The 20,946-nt window shown below is 40.8% G+C and overlaps 1 protein-coding gene across 3 annotated transcripts in view; it reads left to right on the top strand.

Moving 5' to 3' along the window:
• The first annotated feature begins 6,580 nt into the window (after positions 1–6,580).
• The window catches only part of ALKBH8 (alkB homolog 8, tRNA methyltransferase), a 53,861-nt gene continuing 39,495 nt past the window's right edge, over positions 6,581–20,946 (top strand). Inside the window, exons 1-6 of one of the 3 annotated variants that reach the window (XM_031049613.2) lie at positions 6,581–6,613; positions 10,563–10,703; positions 13,556–13,796; positions 14,795–14,926; positions 15,743–15,838; positions 17,231–17,335. In XM_031049613.2, coding sequence (XP_030905473.2) covers positions 6,596–6,613; positions 10,563–10,703; positions 13,556–13,796; positions 14,795–14,926; positions 15,743–15,838; positions 17,231–17,335 — 733 coding nt within the window. In that variant the 5' untranslated portion in view covers positions 6,581–6,595. Of the gene's footprint in view, positions 6,614–6,973; positions 7,106–8,038; positions 8,079–10,562; positions 10,704–13,555; positions 13,797–14,794; positions 14,927–15,742; positions 15,839–17,230; positions 17,336–20,946 lie in introns of those variants that run through there. The other 2 variants (XM_031049612.2, XM_005149732.4) reach the window with 2 other exon arrangements.

Genomic DNA, 20,946 nt, shown 5'->3' with positions numbered 1-20,946 from the left:
TCTCCTGTACTGATATTATAGCAATGAAAGCAGTCTACACACAAGCTTTATGATAATTATTTTTAAATCTTTGTCCTAGTTATTTTTTTAATTTACAGTGCCACACTTTGTTCCACTTATATTCCTCTGACCAAAGATGCTGTAAAGTTTTGCATGGGAGACAATAACAAAAGTATTTAGATTATGAGAACATGAAAGATGAAGTGTGTCAGGCTTACTCATACAGCCTTTAGAGAGTTGACAGCTAAGTGAAGCAGCCAGTATGCTCATTTAGCTTACCCATCTCTTGGAGCAAATAATTTTGCCAGAAAGGACTTTGTCTATGTATGAATTAAGAGTATTTAATGTAATAATGGTTTTCTTTAAATCCTTCTGTTTGATATTTCTATATAGAAAGAGTAAAAGTGATGTAAACATGAATTTCAAGTACTATATCCTAACACCACCTGCTTTTTAATCTTAATAAAAGCGAAGAATATGAATATGCTGATTAACATCAGGCTGTGTCATGATCTTCTTCACTAAGATGTGTACCAACCATATTATGCCCATGTGAAAAAGGAAGATTTGCATTTGTAATAGAGTTTTGGGTTTTTTTTCCAAAACAATTTTGAACGGGGTTGAGGTGAGTGAAGCAATGTTGTAAGTTTTTAATCCATTTTTATTTTCATCTATCCTCTGCCATTAATCAGATCCATACTCTGAATGCATACACTAAGTTTCATTGAAAGATTACAGACTGTTACACAAGCAATGATGCATAAAGATTCACAACCCTTGTGAGATGGGTAAATATGTAAATGTCATACAGATTGGCAAACTGAGTCACAGAGAAGTGCTTGTAAAAAAAATCCGCTAAGTTTTGATGCTTTACATTTTTTGCCTATTCAGTTGAAAAATATGCAACTTCAATTTCTCAGATGTGTTGAGTGTGCATGCAGAGCAAGGGAGCTCAATGAAAACTCAGCCTCAAGAGAGTAAGTGGGGTGACCAGGTAAATGATGGTGGTTTTGTGTAGAAAGTTTTAATTTATGGTTCCACAGATCTTCTCACAAAGAAGGTGAATCTATTGCATGGGCAACAGGTAATGAGGCCTCCTGAGATAATACCTGAAAGGGAGGGAAAGGGTAAGGTCCCAGTCTAAGGAGTACTTTGTAATATTCTTTTCAGTCTTACTGGAGGAATTGAGGATCTCCTGATGGAAATGTAACATTTAGTTCTCTGTAAACAATATCATGCTCTTAAAAATTAACTTTGCAGATTGTGTCTGAACTGCAAGCACTTTATCCTTAAAAATGTAGAGCAGACAAATTCACTGCCTGATATTCCATGATTGTCCTTATGACACACTTATACCCTGAAGTTATAACTGAGAAATTATGGTTTCCAAGGATATGTAGGAAAGCAGACTGCCTGCCTAGTGTTGAGACCAGCAAGGATCCCTGTGTAGGGTTGCATTGCTTTTTGAATGCCTACCAAATCCTAATTATCTGTGACAGAACTACAGTTTTGCCAGGTTAGTAGAAGATTTTGACTGTAAGGCCAGCAAAGAATAATATAATTCAATCAGTATCTAAAAGAAAAAAAAATTCCTATCTTGGTATGGAAAACAGGCATAAAGAGCAAAAAGAGAATGTAAAGTATGTGAAGGCTTTGAAGAGGATATGATAATTTTCAGCCTTTGTGCAGGGAAAACAGAAATATTTTCTTTGAATCTTTCTAATAAGATTGCCTTCAAGGCTAAACTAAACCATGTGTTGATGGATTCACTCTTTGGGAGGGAAATCAATATTTTGTACGGTTCTTTCAGTACTTGGTATTACTTTTCTGACATCCTGAGAAGTGAATTTGACTGGCACAGGAAGATCTTCCCTAGACTTTGCCTGAATTGCAGAGAAAGAGTCACCTGGGTAGTGAAAGCAGCAGTTCCTGTTCTGGAGAGAATTACCATCTGTTCTTCAAAGCCTGTATGGCTTTGGAGAGATTTAAAGGTCCAAGTCTTCAACATTGCTTATGGCCAGAGAAAATTTATAAAATTAAAACTGAGGGCAAAATAATTGTCTGCAATATATGATTTGCTTAGTATTGGTGCCTGTGGGACTTTGAAGGCTGGGGACCATTCACTGAGATACATGTGAGCAGAAAAAGCTGACAACAGCTGCTTGGGGAGCTTTTAGTTGATCTTCATGGATATTACACTTTCTAGTAATTGTGCCTAGGGAATTTACACCTCTTAGACTCTTCCTTAATCAAATGAGAAAATTCTCTGTTGACATCTATGTGCATGTGTTGGAGGAACCTCACAAGAGCTGGCAGTACTAAAAGGTCTAAGTAATGAAAGGTCTTCAGATTTGCAGCTTGCATATCATAATTACAGTAATTTCTGTCTTGTACCTGAGAGTTTACAAGAATATTCTGAGTACTCTCCAGGCAGGGATCAAAGATATTGTGTTTACTGAAGCCTACAGAATCGTGCTTCTAGTTCTAGGCCAATATGGTGATCCAGCAGTGTGCACCCCTGCAGCATGTCTGACAACAGACTTTAAAGCTGTTCCTTCCTGCCTCTGATAACACAGGTTTGTGTTTCGTTAATAAAATCTCATGGCATAGAAGGAGTGCCCAATTTAAGTAAGCTCTGCCTGATACTAAACATTCACTGACTGGTTTTGGTTCCCTGGATAACAAGATCTGTAGCTGTTCCAAATACAGAACTGAAATCTCCCCTTTTTCTTTTCACAAAGTAGTGTCATCATGCTAAAGAAACTTGCTTCATGAAAGGGTCTTACCTTGTAATGATTGACAGGAACCTGCCAATAATTGTGCATCTGTGCCACAGAAACAGTGTTGCCAGATCTTAGAATTTTATCCTGAAATCTACGCTATTTCATGTATTCCTTAAAGTTCCAGTACCCTGAGTCTAGAGATTTCAGGAAAACTTCTGCTTTTATTAAAGAAAAGAGGGGGGAGGAGCGGGGGTGGAGGGTTGGGGAATGTATTCCAAAGTCTTATGTTCGTGCAAAAAAAGCAGCATGGCAGTATGAACAGAGCTTAAAGGTTAGAAATAAGAAAGCATACTGATACTACTTGGTGTTTTAAGTCTCTTGAGAATAAGATTTTTGTTTGCTGGTATTTGAAAATCGCACTGATTTTACCATTGCCTAGATTTCTCACATCTTTTTTTCCTCTTAAGCAATTGTTAAAAAATATTAAAGTTGTTTTTTGGCTGTTTTTCTTTTTCAGAAAGAAATATGAAATCTAGCATTGAACAGCACAAATGCAGAATCAAAATGACATGTAGCACAGAGCTAGTTCTACTATCTTTTTGAAGAATATAAGCCTTTGGCATTGCAGAGGTTTGTTAGGGAGAATTTTATTATCACAAGCAGCAGCAGCACATTTTGAGTTTAGATCAATGTATTTGTCAAGGTCCTTCACTATTACATGAATGCTATCCTAAAGCAGTCCATCTTGTGTCTCATCAGCTAAGAGTTTTCTTCTTATTTCTGTAACAAACTGCTATCCTGAAACATATCCTATTTGTCGTGATTCTTAAACTGTAGTTTCTTAAATCAAGAGATTTGATACAGAAAATCCTACTATCTTCCTGTGATTTTCTTTTAATTGAGTTTGAAAGTGATGGAAATCCAGTGTGATTACATTAGGCTAAAGCATGGCTAGGCTTGCTTTGGTATAAATGGGAGTAAGATTGTTTTTTCATGTATGGACCAGTAACCTCTAGTTTGTTGAATAGAACAGAAGTGTTTACTTACTATCATATGAAGTTCATTCCCACGAACTGACAAATACCTTGACTCTCCCTGAAAATAAAATAGCTATCAGGATAGTGAGTACTGTAATTTGCTCCTGGGAAAAGTCAGCAATCAGCAACATTTTATTTCTCACCCTTGAGTAAATGGGAGCATGAGACTCTCCTTTAGATGACATTTCCTGGCTATCCATTTGAAAAAACTCACAAAACAATAGAAACAGAGCCAAAATTTTCTGTTATAAACTTTTTTTTTTTTTTCCTGGAGAAAACTATGAAACCTTAATTTCAAACTAGAATATTTGCTGAGTTTTAAAAACAAAATATTATCATTATAAAAATTGCATTTTTTTTCAGAAATATTGAGATTTCTGCCAAAGCACATTTAAGAAGAGATTATATTAGTATCAAATGTATATGAATCTTCACTTCTGTGAACTATGTAGTGCGTTAGTCAGTGACAACTTTCTTAACCATATGGCGATGAATTTTTACTTGTGGTCAATAAGCACTGTGGTATCTCTGGAAGGAGTCTGTACCCATGCTCTCTAGTATGAGAAAGGACTGCACAGTGCTTCAGGGCTTAAATTATAAAGAGTGTAACAGTTCTGGTCTGACCAAAATAAGCTTGTGTTTAAACCCCATAACCAGCCTTTATCTGTTTTCCTTTTAATTGGTGGAATTTTCCTATATGAGAATGTTGTTTATAGAACTAAAATCTTGATGCATTTACAGAGGAAATATTATTGCAATATTCATCACACATTCTTGACCATTGCTAATCATACAGAGATATTTCAAGAAAAAAAATCCACATCTGTTCTCCCCCAGAAAGCGGTTTTCAAAACAAAACACAGAATAAACCCAAAAGTTGACTGGTAAGCACAGGGTCAGGCAGCTGCCAAAATGTAATGGCTTGGGCTCTGAGATATAATGTTCCACTAAGCCTATGTTCTGCTTCTCACCTACCAACAATGCATCCCAGTGGAATAAACCATACATGGACAGCCAAGAAAAAGAAGAATGGAGAGCCCACACAATCAGGGCTTTGAACTGGAATATGAGCGCTTAACAGGAACAACCTTTGGGCAGGTATTCTCCCCTTGTCAGAACAAACTGGTAATGAATCACAAACTTATTCATTAGGATCATCCTTTCAGTAGCTTTCAAGTTTGCTGGTTTCCAAGACTGAGGGCCTCAGAGAATCTTTCAATAAAGAGAGCAACTGTGTACATTGCTTGGTTATTCCTTACCCCCATTCATTCTAGGTTACAAAAAGATCATGCTTAGTGTTTGCAAGGTTAACAAGATCCATGCTATACTCTGACTAGTTAGGCAGCTAACAGTCACACTTTACATATGAAAAAACTTAAGCAAAAGATCTGTGCTATCACAATACCTTGCTACCCCCCGCATGGGTTAAAGATGGAGAATGATATAATGCCACAGGCTGTGGTAGAAGGACAGAAGCATGACCACCTTTCTGACCAAATACTATCTTCACAGACTGGTGGATGTGCCCCATCAGCCTCATATCCTTAGTGTGCTTGTACCTCCCACGCATGGGATAGCTATAACCCTGGCATAGGACATAGTATGTGCCCTTTCTAAGGGAAAGGGGGAGATACTTTTTCTTCTTGGTAAGCACAGCCTTATCTAACAGCATAGATAGACTTCTCCAGAACATGGTTCTGGGACAAATTTGAGGAGCTAGCTTCTGATTACAGGTTTAAAAGCTCATCAATCACCTCACATACCACCCACCTGAGAATCTCACATCTAACTGATCTGTAGGAAAGTTAAACACCCCCAGGATGTTGGGGGGTGGGAAAGCAAAAATTAAGCTACAGTGAGAAATAGCATACTTGTCAGGTAAAGACAGAAGAAGTAGGTAAACCTGAACTTCAGTATTTTGGATAAAGGAGAAAAGGGGCATCATATAAAGCTCAATTAGTCTATGATGGTAGAGAAAAATGAAAAAAAGACTTTTGTGCTCTATCTCTGATTTCTCATGCAGGAGCCAGTGGGCTATGGAAATGCTGCCTTTCAGTGAGGGAGGTTGCTCAATACCATGGGTTTACTAAGCAGAATTAGCAGGGTTGCTAGCAAGTTGAAGAGTAGCATGGGGAAATATGTATGGGCAACCAGAGACGTGGCCTTAGTGCGGTCTTGGCTGAGTTGACATTGTTTTGTTTTCCTCTGTCCCTAGTGTGGGGCATACCAAAGCTTATATACGGTCAGTGCTGGCTGTGAAGGTGGCATGTCTCAGTGATGGTCTCTCGGGGTTAGCACCCCAGCCTGAAGCTGTTTTTAATCCACTGCATGGATGTGGCTTCCACAGACTGTGTTTGGATCCGCTGTGCTGGAGGAGGCTCTGCCCAAATTGCTCTCAGTGAACAAGCAGAGCCTGTCGTGTGGTCAAGGGAAGGTGCCCCACTGCTGGTGGGGTTGAAACATCGCTTTTCTTCTGTTGCAGACTCAGAGGAAGGCTTCATTGGTGATAACGAAGATGACAGGAGCTGGCTCTGCCTGGAGAGAAAAGGTGGCCGCAGAGGGCAGAGCAGCTGGGCAGCACAGAGCGAGCAGAGGTAAGGAGCTGGAGCACTTGCACTAAGTGTATCCGAGGCAGAAGAAGCCGCTTTCACGCCTGGTCACCAGGAAACCGTGGCGCCGAACACTGATAGATATCGGAAGCGTTTATCTTTCTCCACCGTGAACAAGGGGGAGACGCTTTGTCTCATCCATACAGACTAACCGGACTCGCTGCTCGCCGGGGGCGGGGCGCCGCCATGACGGAGCGGCGGAGGCGGGCGGTGTCCCCGCCCCAATATGGCTGCCGCCAGTCAGGTAACGTGCGACGTTGGCCGGGACTGGGGCTGCAGCGCCCGCCCCGACCGGCGCCCGGCTGGGGAGGGAGCACAGGAGCAGGCGAGGACGGAGGGAGCGAGTCTTCCTTCCTCCCTGCCGCGCCGCCTCTGCTGGGAAGCTGAGTCCGCTGCGGCCTGGCCCCGGCCTTGTGTCTTGTCCTGTCGGGGCGACGTGGTGTGAAGCGGGACTGGGCCAAGTCAGCCCCTGCGTCTTCCTCGCAGCTTTTGCAGCCTTCCCCCTCTCCTCCCCCCCCCCCTCCCAATTTACTCAGGGCACAGCGTCACGCGCACATTCCTGTTGTTATTCCTATTACCGTGCGAACGCCCAGAGCCCGTGAGTTTGAGGGGTGTCGGTGGGAGGTTTGGGTGCTGGCAGAGCTGGGGTAGGGATGGCCGCAGGGGTGTGCTGGAGCTTTGACCAATCCTGGAACTCCTACATCTCCATCAGCGCTCCTGGATTTCGTTTGCTCCCGTGAGTTTTGATGTCCATGTGTGTGCAGCGTCTGTGTACACGCATCTATGGCACAAAACCAAGCCCAAATTGAGTAATAAGCTGCCAAGCTTCATAGCTGAGTGCGGCGCTCCCTCTGCTGACAGCTACCGGTTAGCTCCGATGTACTTTCGTTTTCGTAAGTGGCTTTTGCTGCAAATAAGGTTCTTAGTGCATTAAAACTTTACATTGACAGTAGTTGTTTCAGGCCAGTTGTGTGACCTGCTGTACCCTGAGCTGCCATGGCAAGGAGAGATTTTTTCAGTGTGTTTTCAGGAGCTGTTTTGCTTGTAATACTTGTGAAAGGGGATGATGGCAGTAGTGACTAATCTGCTGCTGAGTGCTCTTTCTTCTATAGTTGTATTGGCCTTTGTAATGGGGATGTGAGATTCCACCACCAGTTTTGCACTTCTCTGCAGCTGACTGTGATACCTTAACTTGGAAATCAAGGCTGTTGGTTTCTGTGCCTGCAGAATTGAGCCTCAGGTAGTGGTGCAGCAAACAAGGCAGAGAGTTTAGGCCTTGTTCAGATGGAGACCAAGGGAAGGTTCTAATGTCTCAACAATGCAAATAATGCTGTTTGAGATCCATTCAAGGGCTGGAGGCATCCGAGTGATGCTGGAAAGCATGACACAGCATGTAGGGAAGAACTTGAGCTTCTTGAGCAGCAAGTGAAAAGCTAGGCACTGTGAGGTAGGGCATCCCTGCCAGGTTTAAAGGCTGTTGTTTAGGCAGCTGAGTGACACCTCATCTGTTGCTTGTTCTGTCTAGTTCAGAGGTTATGAAAATATGGAAAGAAGTATTTTCAGCTTCAGTTTCTGTGCTAATTTGCCAAATATTGGGACATGACTTGCTGTTTTTTTGTTGCTGGGTTTTTTTTTTTGGCTGCTGAATGTGAGATTTTGCAAGGATATGACTGAATGCCTGACTAAACTCAGAGCTCCTTTCCCCTGAGGTAAGATGTTATGGAAGTGGTCTCAGACTCAGTTCAGTACCCTTTTTTCTGGCTGTGTCTGTTCTGTGGAGGCTGCCTGACAGTGGTCTGACCAGTATGGGTGATGTACATATACATAGCCTTCATGCTTTTCCGTATGAACCAGATTTGTATGAGTCGTCTTTGGCAACATTTATTCTGCTTCTTTTGGGAGAATTAGAATCTGTTATTTCCACAGGTGCTTTTCACATTCTGATTCCCTTTAAAGATCTTTCTCTTTCGGTGCAATTAATAGTTGTGCATGTTGGTGATGGTAATGCTGCAGCAGTCACAGGGAATATGTACTTACAGCTCCTGTGCAACGCTTTAATATTTTAATAACAGTTTTATTAGCTTAATTACATTTGGCTAAAAGGAAACATTTGCTAAGTTGTTCAGTACAAAGTTGCATCAAATAGTAACATGATTTTTTTTTTGTACCTTTGCAATTTTCCTGTGAGACATTGTTATATTATTATGATGGTGTCTATAGGGTGGGTATTGGGAAGCAGCTACGTAGTCTTGCAAGCCAGAAGGTATGCAAGTGGACAGTTGGAGCAGATGACACCTTTAAATGAGTGCACACAGTGGTGACTGGTGTAGGGTTTGTGTTTTTTTTTTTTCTTTGAAAAAAAAACAAACAAAAATATTTATTGGAGAGAAGAGAAGATGAGGTGGAAGGATTGTTGTCAGATCAATGATAATAAAAGAATGGAAAAGGACAGACAATCACAGTTGGATTGTCTAGCTGTATTATTAGGAGGTTTTTGGGGAAGACAAGAAGAAACCCCTAAAATATGGGTAAGGGATTATGTTTGTCATGGTTTAAACCCAACCACAGAGCTCGTTTACTCACTCCCCCCCTTCCTCCCCCAACTCCCAGAGAGCTGGGGAGGAGAATCAAAAGAATGTAGCTCCCACGGGTTGAGATAAGAACAGTTTAATAACTAAGGTATAACACAAATCACTACTGCTACTACCACCAACAACAATAATAATAATAATAATAATAATAATAATAATAATAATAATAATAATGATAAAGCAAATAACAAGTGAAGAGAATACAACACCTCACCAGCCACTGACCCATAACTCACCCCACCCTGCCCGACTGAGCTCCGACCGATACCTCCTCCAACCTCTCAGAGCTCCAGCCCTTCTGGGTCTCTCCCGGTTACATCCTGGGTATGATGTGCTATGGTATGGAATATCTCTTTGGCTAGCCTGGGTCAGGTGTCCTGCCTCTCCTTCCACCCAGCCTCCCCTCCTCCCTGGCACAGCATGAGCTCAGAAAGTCCGTGGACAAACCAAACATTTGAGCAGTAACTAAAAACATACTTGCTGTCAGCAACCGTTCTCAGCCTGAAAGTCAAAACACAGCACTGCACCAGCTACCAAGAAGGAGAAAAATGACTGCTACTGCTGAACCCAGGACAATGTTCTAGTGAGACAAAAAGGGAAAGTCAGAGCTTAATCACATCAGTGTCTGGGAGCTCTGTCAGTGTTATGTGAGGTCTGGACTCTTCCCTTGCATCTGAAGGAAATGGGAAGGGAGGAAGGAAAAGAAATGCTGAAAGGGATATAGGAAGGTGTTATATGATCTCAGTATAGTGGTAGACCAGAAGTGACAAAAGACACACCAAAACCTGGAGAAGGCCAGTGACTTTTGAGTAACTCACTGGCAGGTAAATGCTGCGTTGCTACTAAATTTAGTAGTTAATATATGTACGAAGTTTTCTGTTCCTCCTAATGACAGGAATGTGATTTGCATTTGGCCTTTGGAGGTATGCTAGATGAGGTGGGGAGCATTCCTGGCTGCTAGTTCTTGAGCATCTAATTATTGAACACATTTTTCTACTAGCAAAAAAAGCAGTTTTTGCCAAATGTCATATTCACTTGAAAGTGGCTATTAGGAAAAAGGAGCCAAATGAGAACAATTAATTTTCAATTCAAGCATTTGGTGAGGCATGAATAACTTGGAAGATAAGATGGTACAAAGCTCATGGCAGTTCCATGTGTATTTTTTTTCTCTCATTCTCCTCTGGAGAGACTGTAGAAAGAAGGAAATGAACTGCAACTACAATGTGAAAACAGGAGGGGCAGACAGGTTAAAAATTGCAAATGGATATAGTGATATTGTGAAGAAGAGAAAAACCGGAAAATGAAATCTAGCGGCCTGCCAGTCTTTATAAAGTTTTATTTTTGGGAGGGATACTCTTAATAAGACAGTTTAATGATGCAGCCTCAGAGATCGGAAAACTGTGCTGTTGACTGAGGAAGAATGTATTTTGCGGACTTGGTTTTGTCAGCCCCAAGTGATTAATAAAATCTGTAATTTATCCAAAGTTCTGTTACTATTCTAGAGGTGACATACAAGATGGGAAAACTTTTTCTAGAGCAGACTGAAATACTTGATTTTTCAATCAGGACACTTAACTATGTGTTGTTACTTCTGCTTCTCAGATCACCAGCATGGAGCTTATAACAATCAAAGAGCATTTGAAAGTCCAGAAGATGAAGAAGAAGGTACTGAGAAAGCAAGTCAGAGCTCAGCACACATTGATGAGACATGAGGGCATTGAGTGCTCCTCCCATGCCACACAGGTGACTGGTACTTCTGATTTTGATGGTAGTATGAAAATACTGCTGATGTGTGTTCTGTTCTCATGTATGCTTTGTCTAAAATACAGTTCCCATCTAAAATGTGTTTCCTGATATTGAGGTTTTTCTGGGCCTCTGATTTCAAACCAGAACTGTACTTCAGCAGTTTAACATCTGTGCAGTCTTTGTCACATTTCCTCCTACTCCCCAACTCAAGGAATTACTGGTTCAAATCAAAAAACTTATCCAAAACTTCAACAAATATTATCTTGTTGATGTAGATAAACTTTTATTCTCTTTCCCTGATTTCTTTGGCTTTTAGCTTTTGTATTTTTCTTTCCCCTGTATTCTCTATCAAGTGTAATTTGCCTCATCTAAACTCCCTGTTAAAAACATGTCTATCTTAGAAATCTTCTTTCCACATCGTTTTCTTCACCTAAATTGATTTAGGCTGTGGTTCTGTGGGAGTTGAACTGATTGACTGACTTGCACAAAAAGGGACAAGATGCAAAGAATTCTGCTTTCTTATGATGCTCAGTAAACTTTGCCATAAGCCACTTTATGCGTTAACCTAACAGAAAACTACTCAGCTTTTTGATTTGTCATATTTTGCTACAGTAAAGAGTTGCAGCAGATCAGAGGGTGACCTTGCGGATACTGCTGTAGCAAAAAATGACAGAAACTTGCAGGCAGGAAGGGAAGAAGTCAGAGTATCATTTCCCTCCATCACCTGTGGGGAGATGTTTATAGCTTGAAACGCTGTAGAGCAATATCACTTCCTCTAGCCTTGTTCACCTTCATCCTGTGAATTACCCTGCAAATTCTTCCCATTCAGATACAGAAACATCCATTAGATCTTTATACTTTATTTGTAACAGAATTAGGCATAGTGTTCACTCAGATTTAACATCACATGGACATATGCTAAAATAACACAGTAGTCTTGCTCCTCTTTGCAGCAGGGACCATAATCCAGGGCTTGTTCCCCTTGACAATGCCATAGATACCAAATTATCCATTTAATCTATTCAAAGAGCAATTTTGAGGTCCAGCAAGTTCCTAATCAATGATGGAACATTTGAATAAGTGATAAATGAAACAAAAATCATAGTTCTAGTGATAAGCATGTGTCAAGAATACAGAAAATGCTTTCAGGCTTTGTACAAGAGTCTGATTATGTAGAAATTGCTCAGCTGGGAGAAGACAATCAGTTGCTGTACATGCTGCTGCTGTGTAGTTACAGGCTTTGTAGGTGAAGTACCTACAGCCAGTGAAAGCACTGGTTTGACCCTGCATTTCCTCTGCACACATGGGCCTCTCCCTTAATAAGAGTTCAGAAAATAACAGTAATTAATAACGTGGTCAACTTTGAAAAATGTGATCAGTAACAGCCAGCCTGATGCAGTGCTAAGAGCAAGTGTTAAAGGAGCCATTGCAATAGGTGTAGTCATAGCAGTACCGTGTTTTTTAAATAATCCTTATCTTCAGTTTTAAAGCTAATTTGCTGTATTTTAGAGAAGTGAAATTGTGTTATTTGAGACAATTGAACACTTTCCTAGCTGCCTTCAGAAAAGGTCATAGAACATTTTGAGGCTCTAAGGAAAAGACTGCCTGAAAGCTTTCTGGAAAGGTGTTGTATGGGATCAGAGTAAATTGTTGCTGGTTGTTTGCAGTCCCTGGAGCTCATTCAAAGCTTTGACTGCATCCTCATTTGGCCTTAAACAGGGACTTAAACTTTTTTCAACCACCATGAATACATTGAACAGCCAATATAGCTTCAATAGCCAATATTGAACAGCTAATAGCATATAGCTATTTATATGTCAAAAGAACTCTCACATTTATTTTGAAAAGGTCTATGTATTAATCTAATGGTATTTCTTGAATAATAGCCCTTAGAAGAAACAATAAAACAGAACTTTTCAAACATGTGACAAAACAGGTTGCCCAGGGAGGTTATGGAGTCTCCTACATTGGAGATATTCAAGGCCTGCCTGGACAAGTTCCTGTGTGATGTACTCTAGGTTACCCTGCTCTTGCAGGGGGGTTGGACTGGATGATCTTTCGAGGTCCCTTCCAACCCTTGGGATTCTGTGAAACCAGCAACAGTCCTCACAAACTGCATACTCCTTCATAATTTTGGACATAAATCACTATGATAGCATAGAGTTAAGCAGTTGGGCCTTGTTCATGAAGTAATCTCTGTTAACCAAGGATGGGACAGAAATCCATTTTGTTTCTAAAAACTAGGAAGCATTTTTGGTTGAGAGTCCTGGAGCAGAACTAGGTGCACTTTTTCTAGAGGCTTCTGCTTTTTTTATTTTTTTTTTTTTGAGCCTGATGTGTGGGGGACATGAGGTGGAGCTGGGAATGTCAATCTCTGTGCTTGAAAAAGGGCAGAAAGTCTTTCTTAAAAAAAAAATAATCACAGTCTGCAAAGGTTTTTTGTTTGTTTTTGTTAGTGGTAACAGGTCTCCAGAAAAAAATCTATCATAGAAACCTCAAAAATTGTATGTGCCAGTGTCAGTGTTTGCATGCAGTACACTTGAAGCACGTGTTCTGGTTCAAAGCGGAAGTGCTCTTGTAGTAATAACCACATGCGTTAATTAAGGCGGTATCTCTAATAGAGGTTGCAAGTCTATCTGCTAGAGTATGTGCTGGGTTAACAAAGGTTGTCTTAGCCTCATGTAACAAGCTCATGGAACTGTAAGTACGTTGTGTGGAATAAAAGAGTACTCATCAGCTTAAATTTTCTTTATAATGCAGCTCTCTTGATGTAAAGTGTTAATTTTAAATGAACTGATATTTATCACTAATTCTCCATGTATTTTCTTTTTAAATTCCTCTTCAATTAGAGCCTGGTTATTGCCAATGCTGGTCTTGGTAATGGGATGAATAGACACCAACTGCTTAGGATAGTAGAAGAGTATGGATTGGTGGAAACAGTCTTAATGCCACCAAGTAAGCCATATTCATTTGTGAAATATGGGACAATAGAAGAAGCAAAGAAAGCTTTTGATGCTCTTAATGGGAAAGAAGTAACACTGGAAGACTGCGGCCAAAATATTGTTCTATATATTAATTTTGTGGAAAAAGGTATCCTTTTTTTGCTCTTCTGTATAACCAACTTCCTATGTACTGTTTCCCTTTGATTTTATTTCCTAGGCTAGTAAATGTAGCTAAAAACACACTTTGTAAGTAAGCACAGAATGAAAAACAGAGTTTAAGATTCAGGACAGAAAATAATCTTTGTTCTTTGTATTTCATGAAAGGATATTCTAATTTGAATTCCTTTACTTGGAGGCAAAAGGAAAAAGGATTTAGATAGTTTCCAGATCATTTGAAACTGCACATGAGGGTTTTATGGTTAAGGAGCTAAAATGGGGCCTGGGAGATGTCTGGGCAGTTCATTGGATTTCTTGTGTGATCTTAGTTTTGCAATCTCGTGTCTTGGATCCAAGAAGGAAAGTAGTTACAATAAGATTTCTTTCTTGGTTTATTTAGGCTTTCTTTAAGGCTGACTATAAGCAATGTAGTACAAGAATCTTTGCCCTTTCTATGAGCTCTTATGTCTACTGAAAAGGGTTTCTGATGTTTGTCTGTACATTCTGCCAGTGAATAGTTTTTCTTAAGCTATTATGATAGTAAATTGTCCCTAAATCACCAGCATTCTGTGTTCACCTAGGCACTGCAATATACTTCTCTGTGTATGATTACAGATTACACTTTCAGAGAAACAATCTGGTGATTTGGTAAATCAGTAAAGTTATAGAAAACTAAAATACAGGTAGAATCCTGAAGTGACTGGGAGATTCTTATTACTGTTATTTTGACAGAAGTATCACTAGTGGTTTTGTGTTTGAATGGCATGGACTCTTACTGGTTTCATGCAGTAAAATTTTGAAGTGGTTTGCATGATGCAAAACTTGAGCCTTGTACTGTTTTGTCATGCCAAAAAGGATCATTCATTTACCAAATAAGACCCCCATGAGTGTCCCTTTGCATCATTAAATACTTTTACAGCTATACTACAGGGAGCACATGGTTTTACTTTCTCAAATAGTAATAATATCCTATTTTTCCATACATCCTAGTTTTCTGGAAGAATGCTGTTCCTACAAGCTTGCCTCCAGGCCTAATGGTCATTGAAAAGATTATTTCTCCAGAGGAAGAAAGGAGAATATTGGAAAGTATTGACTGGATAGGAGGTGAAGATACTCAAAATGGTGGGCAAAACCATAGGAATCCAGGATTTCCATACTTTCATGCTGTTTTTTCTTACAGTTCAACTTACAAGAAGTCAATGTATTGCTTCAAATCATTGTGTACTTGTTCTTAGTATTTTAGAAATTAGGTCTTTATAGTGATTAAACTCCTGGGGGCAAGTGGTCCAAACTGATATTCTGGTGTGGATTCATTTGAATAATATTCCTGCATCTAGACTCAACTAAAATATTGTTTTGGCGTCTTATGCCAAGCACGGTGCTGTTCTGTGAAGGTTACCCGTGTAATTTATGTCCAACTGAGCAGCTGTGTCTTCTCTTAAATCAAAAAATGTCAGGCACACACACATTCTGGATGCTTCTGTCCTTTCACTTGAGCTCTGTGGAGTTAAATCTCTCAAGTAATTTAAAAGAACAATTAATCTATGAAAAGTGTCTGTGTACGAAAAGTTTTGTTCCTTGGAACAGCATAAAGAGTTATATCGGCCTTAGCTGCCACGTAACTTGGTGATTGGTGAAAGTGAAGGATCCTGCTGTATCCATAGTGTGATAATCAAGTTCAAGTTCAGAGATCAGGGCAAGAATAAAGATGCATTAAGCATGGCTCAAGAAAATTTATTCCCTCTACTTCTTACATATAGAAAAACACCATCAGTTTGAATTCAGACAGCCGTGAATGTGATGCCTGAGGAAATATAAAAGGTAATAAGGCTTAAAAAGCGTGTGCTGTGAAGAACAGTGGTCAGATAGAATAGGGAAGCATAGCAAATTGCCCATACTGTTTTATGTAGTTTAAATTAAACTTGTGTGTTTTTACAGCCCAGAAGACTTTAAAACATAGAAGAGTAAAACATTTTGGCTATGAGTTTCACTATGATAACAACAATGTCGATAAAGACAAACCTTTACCTGGAGGTGAGAATTTTCCTATTAAACTCATTTCGCACTGATGTTTGAACCATTATATAAAGCCTTTAACCCTTGCTGAGATGTGGTTGTCAGATTCTCATTAAAGAAGAGGTGACATTCCAATAAAAGGAGATCCTTCACTGTATCTTAAGCACACACTGAACAGTGCTTTTGAATGAGACCCATTCCAAATTACCTGAAGTGCTTGAAGCTTGTTTTCCAGTCAGTTGCAGCCAGGGGTTGCTGACCTTTGTTGACATCCTATGACTCTAATGCTTTTAGGATTGTAATTGTCATTAATTTTTAGCTTTTGTTCTATAAAATAATAGTGTTACAAATTACATACTCATTTGTGTGGGTGTTACCATGTATATTGCTCTGTATATTTATCTTACTAACTCGAAGCTTGCTGGATGCACACCAAAAAAAAATTTCCTTTTGATCTAAAAGCAATTTGAAGAAGTTTGAATAGCTCTTGTTTGGAGTTGAGAGCTGTGAGTCAGAGCAAAGCAACTGAGTCATCTTGTATTCTTAGATTTAAAAATAGTGAGATAGGGGAGTTAAATGCCTATAAAACTTGAAGGTGGTTAAGGTGTTGCATGTCTAATGGGATAGATGTAGCTTCTGAGAGGAGGATTCTGGTTACATTGTGGTTTTAACAGTGAAGCTATATAATCGTAGAACACTGATACTTGAGCTCTTTTCTAGTCTTACAGCTGGACTATTTTATATGTGAGAAGTATAAACACTTCCTTGGGGACAACAACTGAAAATCAATAGATTAATTGAAGGGCTATGACTAACATGTTTGTGGGTGTTATCTCCAACAGAATTTTACAATGAAGTCCTCGGGTAAAATAGCGAACCAAAGATTCAGTGAAGGACTGCAGCTTTTATTACTGTTTCAAGACCAGTTTAACCTCAGCAGATTTTCTTTTGTTGTGATATATGATCTAATTCAGTAACAGATTTTTAGGTTTTTTTTTTAAGTTTTTAGAGCTCTCTGCACAGCTTCTTATTTTCTGCATAATAATTTTGCTTCTTGCCTGCAACTTTTTAACTGTAGTTTATGGAAACTGTCTCTGATTTGATATGGTTTTATTTGCATAGGGATAGTGCAGTTTTCGTTTGTAAAGAGTTATCTGCATCTGAATGTAGAGGCCTTGGGGGGATGGCCTTTCTAATTGTGAGGTGTTACTAATATATGGGACTTGCAGATCAGGCCCCCAGTTCTGATGTGTGTGCATTACAGCAAATGCAAAGTGATCATTATCAAAGATGGATTTATGTACCTACAGAGATGTTTGTATGTATCTTGTCCAGTTATTATATTTATTGTAAAAAGAAAGGATAAATGTAAAAAGCTATCCTGTCTTATAGTTTTGTTTCTGTAATTAGGTCTTCCTGAAATTTGTGACCCATTCTTGGAGAAATGCTTGAAGCAGGGGTATATCAAACATAAACCTGATCAACTAACTGTAAATCAGTATGAACCTGGACAAGGTAAGTTAATTTGCCCTTTCAAAATTTTGAGCTCTTGATGTTACATTGTAATTTAACCCTGGGAGGCTGCTAAGCACCACACAGCCACTTGCTTGCTCCCCCTCATTGAGACAGGAGAGAAAATCGGAATGATAAAAGTGAGAAAACTCATGAATTTTGATAACCCCCTGTTTTATTGCTGAGTATGTCATTACATGGTATAGAATACCCCTTTGGTCAGGTATTCAACCTGTGTCACCTCCTAACTTGTACACTCCAGCTGACTGCTGGCAAGGATGCATGAGAACCAGAAAGGACCTTGCTGGTCTGTAAGCACTGCTCAGCAACAACTAAAATATATCTGTATTATCAACACTGATTTCATAATAAATCCAAAACATAGCCCATACTAGCTACTGTGAAGAAAATGAACTATCCCAGCCAAACCAGTACAACTTAGGTGAAGATGAGAAGAGAGTTACTAAATGTGACATGGCACAGGGACAGGATTTAAGCACCTGGTTAGTGTATTTCCTCTGTTACCAGAAATGCATTGAATCAAAACTGAGGTCTTCATAGTGGTTTCTGAACCTGGGAACTTGTTTAGAAGTTTTTGATACCACTGTTATAGAAATTGATGGTGTTTCAGACTCCAAGGCCATCATATGGAAATTAACTGTAAAAAGATATGGGAAAAAATAGTCATATTTGTTTTTTTATTCAAGTGCATTTTTTCACTCTGAACTGTTCTTGTTCCTTGTATTGTGCATACAATCATAGAATCATAGTATAGTTAGGGCTGGAAAGGACCTTAAGATCATCTAGTACCAACACATCTGCCATGGCCAGGGACACCTCACTTAAACCATGCTACCCAAGGCTTCATCCAACCTGACCTTGAACACTGCCAGGGATGGGGCATTCACAACTTCCCTGGGCAACCCATTCCCAGTGCCTCACCACCCTAGGAGTGAAGAATTTCTTCCTTATGTCCAATCTAAATTTCCCCTGTTTAAGTTATAACCCATTACCCTTGTCTTATCACTACAGTCCCTAATGAGTAGTCCATCCCCAGCATCCCTGTAGCCCCCCTTCAGATACTGGAAGGCTGCTATGAGGTCTCCACGCAGCCTTCTCTTCTCCAGGCTGAACAGCCCCAACTTTCTCAGCCTGTCTTCATATGGGAGGTGCTCCAGTCCCCTGATCATCCTCGTGGCCCTCCTCTGGACTTGTTCCAACAGTTCCATGTCCTTTTTGTGTTGAGGACACTAGAACTGCACACAATACTCCAAGTGAGGTTTCACGAGAGCAGAGTAGAGGGGCAGGATCACCTCCTTTGACCTGCTGGTCACGCTTCTTTTGATGCAGCCCAGGATATGATTGGCTTTCTGGGCTACAAGTACACACTGAAGCCAGCTCATGTTTGGTTACTCATCGACCAACACCCCCAAGTCCTTCTCCCCAAGGCTGCTCTGAATCTCTTCTCTGCCCAACCTGTAGCTGTGCCTGGGATTTCTCTGACCCAGGTGTAGGACCTTGCACTTGGCATGGTTAAACTTCAGGTTGTCATCAGCCCACCTCACAAGCGTGTCAGGGTCCCTCTGGATGGCATTCCTTCCCTCCAGTGTATCAACCACACTACACAGTTTGGTGTCATCAGCAGACTTGCTGAGGGTGCACTCAATCCCACTGTCCATGTCACGACCAAAGATGTTAAACAAGACCGCTCCCAACACTGATCCCTGAGCGGGAACACTGCTCGTTACTGATCTCCAGCTGGACATTGAGCCATTGAGCACAACTCTGCGTGTGGCCATCCAGTCTCTTCTTTATCCACAGAGTGGTCCACCTATCGTGGTCTCTCCAATTTAGAGACAAGGATGTCATGTGGGACAGTGTCGAGCGCTTTGCACAAGTCCAGGTAGATGACGTCAACTGCTCTACCCCTTCCATCATTTTTGTAGCCCCGTCATAGAAGGCCACCAAATTGGTCAGCAGGATTTCCCCTTAGTGAAGCCATGCTGGCTGTCGCCAAGCACCTTGTGTTGTTTTTCATGTGCCTTAGCATGCCTTCCAGGAGAATCTGCTCCCAGATTTTGCCAGGCACAGAGGTGAGACTGACTGGTCTGTAATTCCCTGGGTGATCCATTTTCGTCTTCTTGAAAATGGGGGTTATATTTCCCTTTTTCCAGTCATCAGGAACTTCACCTGTCTGCCATGATTTTTCAAATATGATGGCCAGTGGCTTTGCAGCTTCATTCGCCAGCTCCTTCAGGACCCGCAGATGGATTTCATCAGGTCCCATGAACTTGTGTACATTCAGGTTTTTAAGATGGTCTTGAATCAGATTCTCTCCTACAGTGGGCCTGAGATCTACAGTTCCTGCATCTGCCTTCCAGGACTTGGGTGGTGCGGTCAGAGCCTTTGCCAGTGAAGACCGAGGCAAAGAAGTCGTTCAGAACCTCAGCCTTCTCCAAATCCAGGGTAGCCAGTTCTCCTGATAGCTTTGGGAGGTGGCCTTCATTGTCCCTAGTCTGTCTTTTATTTGAAATGTACCTATAGAATCCCTTCCTGTTATGCTTAACATCCCTCGCCAAGTTTAATTCTAACTGGGCCTTAGCTTTCCTAACCCAGTCCCTAACTTCCCGGACAACGTCCCTTTATTCATCCCAGGCCACCTGTCCTTGCTTCCACCTTTTATAAGCCTCTTTTTTCCTGTGGATTTTTCTCAGCAGCTCCTTATCCATTCAAGGAGGTCTCCTGTCCCTCCTGCTTTACTTCCTTCTAATTGGGATGCAACACTCCTGAGCTTGTAGCAGGTGATCCTTGGATATCAACCAGCAGACTTGAACCCCCCTGCCCTCTAGGGCTGTATCCCATGGAACCTTACTAAGCAGGTTCCTGAAGAGGCCAAAGTCTGCTATCCTGAAGTCCAGGGCAGTGAGCTTGCTGCACGGTCTTCTCACTGTCCTGAGGATCTCGAACTCGACCACCTCATGATCACTGCATCCAAGGCTGCCCTGAAGCATCACATTTCCAATGAGCTCTTCCCTGTTGATGAGCACAAGGGCAAGCAGGGCACCTCTCCTTGTCGGCTTCTCTATTACTTGCAGAAGGAAGCTGTCTTCCACACAATTGAGGAAGCTCCTGCATTGCTGGTGCCAGGCCGTACCATCCCTCCAACAGATACCAGGGTGGCTGAAGTCCCCCGTGAGAACAAGGGCCTGTGAGCATGGGGCTTTTCCTATCTCCAGAAAGCATCTCTTGCTGTTAGTATATGTGATGTAATGTTAGTATATATGATATATGGGCTCTTAAAGCATGATGCAAGCAGTGTTCCATATCTGAGGAATAAGGAATTAAGTCTATTTCTGTAGGCATCTAAAGAGAAACGCACTGCTAATCGCATGTCTGAGAAATGAATGATGTGCTGTTCTTTTTGTTTAGGTCAGTTATCAAGGGTATCTGGCTGGCTTTTTAGAGTGGCTATCTCATTTGTCCTTAGGAAGAAGAGACAAGCGCTTTTCTCTCATATTTAATGCCTGACAACTAATACAGTATCTGCCAAAGAAGGGTCTGAAAAGCTGATCTTGTTTGTTTACCTATGACAATCTCTTAAGTTGATACAGTCA

This window comes from Melopsittacus undulatus, chromosome 2 (genome assembly GCF_012275295.1).
Source record: "Melopsittacus undulatus isolate bMelUnd1 chromosome 2, bMelUnd1.mat.Z, whole genome shotgun sequence".
Taxonomy (NCBI): Eukaryota; Metazoa; Chordata; class Aves; order Psittaciformes; family Psittaculidae; genus Melopsittacus; species Melopsittacus undulatus.
Note: the sequence above shows the minus strand (reverse complement) of the source record. Positions and strands in the feature narration are given on the sequence as shown.